Raw genomic sequence first — 7,953 nt, forward strand, 5'->3', positions numbered from 1 at the left:
GGGACTGCACTGGCCATCGGGGACGGTGCCCTCTGCGGCTCCCTCACCCTTCCCAGCTGAGGTTTGGTCTGAGGATGGTCACTGTGGCATCTCCCTCCTGCCGGGCTCCTGTACCAGCCCTGGCACGTCTGATATCACTTTTCCCATGCGCCAACTGCTCTAAGGCATGGGCATCAGCTGGCCCCACCGGGGACAAGCACATGGACTCGTGACGCGGGGCCGGGACACATCCCTCCGCCCTGGCCAGCGAGCCTCGGGCTGCAGGTGCCAGAGACCTCGCCCTGGGCTCGGCCCAGCCGCCATCTCATGCCCCGGGGCCAGGCCAAGCCGACAGCCATCCAGGGAGAGCGGTTGGGCCAGGCACACTCAGGAGGAAGAGAATGTCAGCATTTTCTGTTTGCATGTGAGCGGGTTTCTCCCTGATGGACTCGAGGGTGATGGAGATGCAGTTTAGGGACCTACATGTTCTGCCATTGAAATCATCTCCTTTGTCTTGTAAATATACCCCATGGTCTCTTTTCATCCAAGATAAAGGAAACTTCTTTCATTTTGTCTCAAGTGTCCTTTGTGTGATAGAGGTACCATCTGCCGGTTGCTCTGAGGAGACAGGGGCCGGGACGAGCTCCCCCTAGGTCTGTGTAGGCCACGCTGTGGGGCTGTGGGTGGGGACCCTCGCTTCCCTGACATGTGTGGGTGCCGTGAGCTTGGTGTGGTGTGGGGCCCGGGGTCAAGGGTCGGGGGCAGCGGGCGCACTGGCGAGCTGGCAGATGGGGCTGGCGCCCAGAGGCTGGCAGGGGTGTCGCCTCCGAGCTCGGAGAGCAGGTGGGCAGCCTGCGGCCCCCAAGGCTCGCCTGTGTCTCCCTGGGGCATCGCTATTCTGAGCACGGCACGGTCAGTGGTTTCTCAAGTTACCTTTGATCAGTGACCGTCCACACTGACTGACGGTGGCCCTGGATGCCTCCTGAAGCTGACCCCCCCGGGAGAGGACACCTTCTTACATCCTGCTCAGCAGGCCGCCCAGTCGGCAGGGCAGGTGGTGTCAGCGCCCAGGCAGGGTGTCCTTTAGGGGCTCAGGGAGAAGGTACAGGGTCAGGGGCTGGGGAGCTACTGTTGGGGTTAACTGGGAACCCGCGTGGTCACCGAGACTGTTGTCGTGTCTCGGCCAACGAGGGAATGTCCGTCCTTCCCGCCCATCCTGGCTGAGCAGCATCCAGCCCCGGGTGTCCACGAGTAAGTCGCAGAAAGCAGAATCCGGTGCTCTGTCTCCTGGGAGGCCTCTGTGGGGAGACAGCGGGACAGCGAGTGGGATGGATGAAGAGGATCAATTTGCAACAGTCAGACGCTGCAGGAAATCACCTGAAACAACTAATTCAGGAGACTCAGAGTATATTCAATATTAAAATCTAAAGCAAGTATCAGGAATGCAGGAGACTTTATGCAGCACGAGGCGGCCCCTGTGACTATCGAGGCAAATTCACGTCCTGCAGGTGTGAGGCAGGTGGACGCGCTTAGGAGCCGAGACGTTTTCAACCTGAATAAAAGGTGTGAGAGGCTGCGGGCTCCTGAACTCCCCCAGGAAAATGTCTCTGGGGGTCTGAGGCCATGTTGGATTGGGGTGTCTCTTTCTGTTGCTGGGTTTGTAGATTTTGTGTACTTTGGACACTCCCTTTGTCAGATGTGTGATGTGCACAATTTTCTCCCAGTGTAGGGGCCCATTTTGGTGATGGCTTTTCTGAGGCACAGAATCTCTCTAGTGTGGGGGGCCACTTGTTCCTACGTGCTTTCTTCCCTGGTCCTTGGCGTGTGTCCCCAAGCTCATCTGTGGGGTGAGTGTGCAGTGGGCAGCCCCTGTGTGTTCCTTCTGGTATTTTAAGAGTTTGTCTAATGCAAATTTTAACCCATTCCAAATTGTTCTAATAATAAGGAAAATAGAAATTCAAACTTGTCACTTGTGAGAAGGGACCAATCCAGAGACTGGACACAGCGAAAAGTTGAGGGAGGGGGAGAAAAGGCCTTTCACCTGTCCTGGGAATGGCGTGGAGACGTCTTCAGACACTCACAACAGGACAACCACAGGATGGAGCAACCTCATCCGGGTATTTGTCCCAGATGCGCATACTCTACAGTGCAGACCACGCACACCTGTGTTCCCAGCAGCACTGTCCACTATAGCCGGCCATGGCCCCAACCCAAGTGCCGTGGACAGAGGAGAGAATATATAATGTGCGTCCACACTCCATGGAATACCTCACGGCTAATAAAGAGGTGAACTAGTGTCCTTTGGGACCAAAGTGGTGGTGGAGAGCGTATGCTAGTGAGATAAGTCAAAAAGTGAAAGACATTGGCTGGTCTCACCCATCTGTGGATTAAAATATAAAAGTCAACAATTAATAAATTACAGTGGCCAACAGCAAAAGGAAATGCTGGACTGAGTGCAAAAATTTTGCTCATTACCAGACAGAACAGGGGAGGAGAGTAGGAGTGTGGACGGAGGGGCCGGGCACTGAAGGGCATTTAGTAGATTCTGAGTGGACACTGGTGCATGGGGTGGAGTGAATAGTGACCCACGGTGAAAACAGTAAATAGTGAAAATGAGTGTCCTCCTTGATAAGAACAAATAACAAGTTAACATGCTGTTGTGATGAAACACTCATGGAAAATCCTCACAGACACTCACTGGATTTGTTCAAGGAATAACAGAAAATGCATCAACAGGAATCTGACCACATAATGACGTCATATCCCAAGTGGATTGGACTGGGATCTCATGTGTACTTTTTATTTACTTATACAAGAACTGGAGGACAGTCAGAGGCGTGGGAGGGTGAGAGAATTCACCAGAGACAGAGGAGGGAGCAGAACAGGCAGATGGACTGAAAACACTGCTGAGGGGAGCATTGGGAGACCTGAGAGGTCTGACGCGCCATGTGGGTTTCTCCCTGGCCGACTGGGAATCAAACCCGCAGTGCAGAGGCTGTGCACAGATTCACAGGGCGGCACTCAACGAAATGCACCACCAGGGAGGCTGTGTGCTCTCAGGCTATCACTGAAAGGAATATTACTGTGAGTGATTTTCTAACTCAGGTTTCATTCTGAAATTTGAATGGACGAGTCATGTCTGGTGATTAACTACATTTTATTATCATAAATAGTTTCATGGACAAAATGTGCTCATCGGTCAGGAGAGCTTGGAGACCCAGTGACTTGCTCCGGAGAGGAGGAACATCACCCCAGCTCACGTTCTCAGTGTTAGGGAACAATATGAGAACCTCCGGCATGCAGTGCAGATGTGTAGGATTATAAAAAAATTTGCAACTATGTCATACTTTAGTTTGCATAACGTTTTACATAATAAAAAATAATATTGTTTCCAAGTGGAAGAAAAGTGAACTTAAGTGTAATCTACCAGAAGGTGGAAAAGACCTGGTAGAGGATCAAGATACAATCTGGAAAAGTAAGGGAACCTAAAAATCAACACAATGACAAGTTACAAGTTATAAACTTTTAAGTTGAAACGTAGCTCTTCAAAGATAATTCATATAACTTTACTTTTGAAAACACCACATCAAGGGGGTGAGTCACGTTGGCATCCAAACAGGCATCACAGAAATTAACATTCCATCCATTCCAGGTTTCACTCATAGATTCCTACTAACCAAGGAAGCGCCCATCCTTCCACCAGTAGCAGAGTCAGGTGTGATTTCCCTTTGTCCTTTGAACAGGAACAGGAACTTCTCCTAGAGGAAGACGCCCCGTGAGGAATCCTGAGGGATCGGGTTATACTCAACCTCTCCCCTGCCATCATGAGGACAGGGCCCTCGGTGGAGACACACACCAGGACACACAGACCAGCCCCAGGACTGGGGTCCCGTGGCCATGTGGTCCTGAGGACAGACCCTTTTACCACTGCTCACGTTATGTAAATGTTGGTGAATGTGAGTTCTAGAACATTCTTTCTACACCAAATACAAGTTTTTAACCACGAGCTGGATTCAGTTTATGAATATCACACAGGGAGGGCTTGGGGGAAGGATGCAGCAATTTAGGAAACTAGAATATAGTGAGGATTATGAGAATATGAATTTGTGACAAGGGAATAATCCTAATGCAAGAAATCAATGCTTATAAATGATGACATGTAAGAGTTAGGGGGGAAAAGCTGAATTAATGAAGGTTTATAATTGTAGATTGTGATATCTCACATCTTGGAGTATAGGCCCTTCATTAGTCTCCCCACCGCCGACTTCATGGCTTGGTTCCTCAGACTGTATATGATGGGATTAAAGGTGGGGGGCACCACCGTGTAGAACATAGATATGATCAGGTCAGACATGGATGGGGTTCCTGATGTCGGCTTCAGATAAGCAAAGAATCCAGTGGAGAGAAACAGCACCACAACCAGCAGGTGGGGAAGGCAGGTGGAATAGGCCTTTGCCTTACCTTCTGTGGATGGGATCTTCCTTACAGCAGAGAAGATGTGGACATAGGAAATGACGATGAAAATAAAACAGCAGATACCCCAGACCACACTAATGAGAATGGGGACAAGTTTGCTCATTAAATCTCTTGAGCAGGAAATAGCCATTAACTGGGGGACATCACAGAAGAACTGGTGGATCACGTTGGACCCACAGTAGGACAAGGAGAAGGTTCCAGCTGTGTAAATCACAGCATCGAGACCCCCAACCATCCAGGACACAGCTGTCAGCTGCACACACCTATCCCTGCTCATGATGACTTCATAGTGCAGGGGGTGACAGATGGCAGCATAGCGGTCAAGACTCATAATTGTGAGTAGACACAGCTCTGTAGCTGCTGACATAACCATCATGAAGACCTGGAGGACACAGCCCGGGAAGGAGATGGAGCTGCTGTGCCTCAGAGAGTTGGCAATGGAATTGGGGACCGTGGTTGTGATGAGGCAGAGGTCCGTGAAGGACAGACTCCTCAGGAAGAAGTACATGGGGGTGTGGAGGTGCCGGTCCAGGGTGGTGATGAGGACGATGAGCCCGTTCCCCAGCAGGGCACATAGGTAGACCAGGGAGAAAAGCAGCGGGTGCAGGAAGCCCATGTTCCCCTGGGTGGGGAACCCCAGGAGGATGAATTCTGTCACAGCAGTGAGATTGATCACCCCTGGAGCCATCACTGCATGAAAGTCTAGAGGAATAAAACACCGTGATTGATCGCCAATGCTGGACCCGCAGTGTCTCTCTGCATAGGACCAGCGTTGTCCTTCCCCACTGACCTCTCTCCGTGCCCTGGCCAGCATCAACCCACAGAGATCTCAGCTCCTGCTCTGCTAGCCTTGTCCAGCTTGTGACCCGCAGGTGCCGCCACTGTACACGCCACCTGTGGGATATGCCAAAGGGCAGAGAGTTCAACCGACCTCACGTCCCTGAGCAGTCTCCTCCCGTCTCACCATGGGAGGTGCATGGGCACCCCTGAAGCCCTGACCCTGGCCCCTCCTCTGCCATCCCCAAGCTCCAGTCAGCGCACCTCCCAAGAGTGGGAACCCCCCCAACTAGCCTCAAGAATAGGGATGGTCAAGGATGCCAAAAATAGCCTGTGGGGGTGTCAGACCCCAGTCCCTGCAAATCACTGGCCAGTCGCAGCTGCAGGGGCAATTTTGGGATCATGCCCTGTGTTGCTGTCAGACCATGGAGTTCCCCTAGCCCCTGTGTCATATGTGCTGAGAGGGTGACCTCCTGCTCCTGCCCATCCGGGTCATTGTCCTGCCCCTTCCCTCACCCAAGGCCCGAAAGTAATTTCTCCTGTAGCCTCTTACCATGGTCACACCCACATGTCCCTCCTGCAGGATGGGCTCGTCCACCCCCGGGTCCCTCCCGGCCCCTCTGTCCCCCTCAGACTCATGCACATCTGTGCAGGAATGAGGCCGCTCCGGCGCTGAGCCGGACGGTCTGTGCATGTGGCTGTCCCTGCCGCTCCCAGGGCCCTGTGTCCCCCGGGTGCGGGTTTGTTCCTCCCCCCAGGCCCGTGTGTGAGTGGGGACGCCTGGACACGGGGCAGCCCTGCCCACTCCCCTCCCCCTCCCCAATCTCACCCTCTCCTTCTTCTGTGGGGTGACGGATGGGAGGACCTGGGGAGGCAGGATTTTTATGAGAATATAGTAATATAAAATAATTGCAACACTTTGGTGGGAATAAAACCAAAAATTTAATAAAAATCAAGGAAATAAATTAGGGTACTTGGTTGTTAATAATGATGACATCTGTTGAGTGATTTATATACAAATGTAAAATGATAAAACAACATTTGACATCTATCTCCTGCAGGCGCTGTTTAAATATTGTGACTTTATTTTACAATATTACCAACAATCCCGGAGTATGGAGTTGGGGAAAATCCCAAGTTCAAGTCTATAAATAGTCAGAGGTCCCTGCCATCCTCACGTTTGTGTCATAGCCATTAAGTGGTCAACATGTTGCTATAAACGTTACTGAGTTTCTATTTGACTCATATCTGTCACGTTTAAGACAGAAATGCTTAACATTCTGAATTGAACAATAAGTATTAGTTTTAAATTTTTGTTAGAATTTCTTCCTTACAGTCTAATTCCATTAATTGTTGTGATTTTGTTTAGTATCCAAAATACATTCATTGTGCTGATGCTGAAATCCTAGGTATGAACATTAATCTTCACACATCCCATCATTCAAAATCTTCTAATATGATCAATGTATTAAAAGTCAATATCTTTGGGGGCCTCCCCGGTGGTGCAGCAGTTGAGCGCTGGGTTGTGAAGCTGCCCACAGCCTCTGCAGCACTGGTTCGATCCCTGGCTGCTCCCGGCCACCGGAGGAGGGTCCCACATGGTGCACAGACCTCTCCTGCCGCCCGCTGCTCCCCTCAGCAGTGTACCTCGGTCCTTCTGCCTGTTCTGCTCCCCGCTCTGGCTCTGGTGAATTCTCTCACCCTCCCGCTCTTCTGACTGTACCCAGTGCATGTATAAACAAAACAAACAAAGAAATAAAATAAATAAATAAAACATGCCTCTATAAAAAATAAAAAAGTCAATATCTTTGAACACATTAAATTAATTGAGAGTATGTTTTCTCTCATTGTGTCTCATCCCAGGCTGATATGGCAGTGAGACTCTGAGTGACTTGGGCACCTTCAGGAACTTAGTTGTCATGAATGACAAAATGAACAGTTTAACTACGGCACATTCTCAAGTCTAAAATTAAGCTTGACATCAGAATACTTTCATTGTGAATAATTCTCCTCTGTAAACAGCCGGGGGCAGATACCTTTAATCTCGGGAGAAAGATCCAGCTGCCCTTTGAGTCTCTCTCCTGAGGTTGTCCCCATGGCAGGACAGAGGGCATCCCGGCCTCTCACCCATGGTCGGGGCTTGGGGAGCCTCTGAGCACTCACAGGATGTTTCACCCCATCCTATGCCACCTCATGGACAGAGAAGGGCCTCAGGGCTGGACTATTTGAGCTGTGGAGCTGGTGTCCATGTGTTGGACACTGTCCAGATTCCAGCCTTCAGGGACCTTCCTCCAGAGGGAAAGTGTGTGTTTACCTGACTGTGTTAATTGGAGCGTCCTGCAGTGTGTCTCAGCGAGTAATTATCACACTCAGTGTATAGATGTGATTTTGTATCTGGCTCAAGCTTGTATGGACGTGAATAGACAAATCCTCATGTCCAGGTTCCATTCCCCACCTGTCGTGTCTGCCATGGTGGGCACCATCAGTCATAACAGTGTCCTGAGTCCCTGTCTAGACAGCTGGACAGTCGCCCATCACCCCCTTTGTGCCCTTCAGGGAGATGGACTTGAGAGGGATGTGGAAAGGCCTGAGGTGGGAGGGAAGGGACATGGAAGAGGTAGGAGGGAGCCCAGGGAGGGGGAGTGGGGCGGAAAGACAATGGACGTCCAGCAGAAGTGAGTGACCGCGGGGGTCACTAGCCCTGTGGGAAGAGAAACTTTA

At 50.8% G+C, this 7,953-nt stretch overlaps 1 protein-coding gene across 1 annotated transcript; it reads right to left on the reverse strand.

The window, feature by feature from the left end:
• Positions 1-4,198: 4,198 nt before the first annotated feature.
• Positions 4,199-5,143, reverse strand: LOC311176168 (olfactory receptor 14A16-like; the record flags this gene model as incomplete). Its single annotated transcript, XM_084241476.1, has 1 exon — positions 4,199-5,143. The coding sequence occupies one exon, from the start codon at positions 5,141-5,143 to the stop codon at positions 4,199-4,201; it is 945 nt and encodes a 314-aa protein (XP_084097602.1).
• Positions 5,144-7,953: the final 2,810 nt, after the last annotated feature.

Source organism: Talpa europaea (genome assembly GCF_964194135.1).
Source record: "Talpa europaea genome assembly, chromosome: 8".
In the NCBI taxonomy this organism is placed as follows: domain Eukaryota; kingdom Metazoa; phylum Chordata; class Mammalia; order Eulipotyphla; family Talpidae; genus Talpa; species Talpa europaea.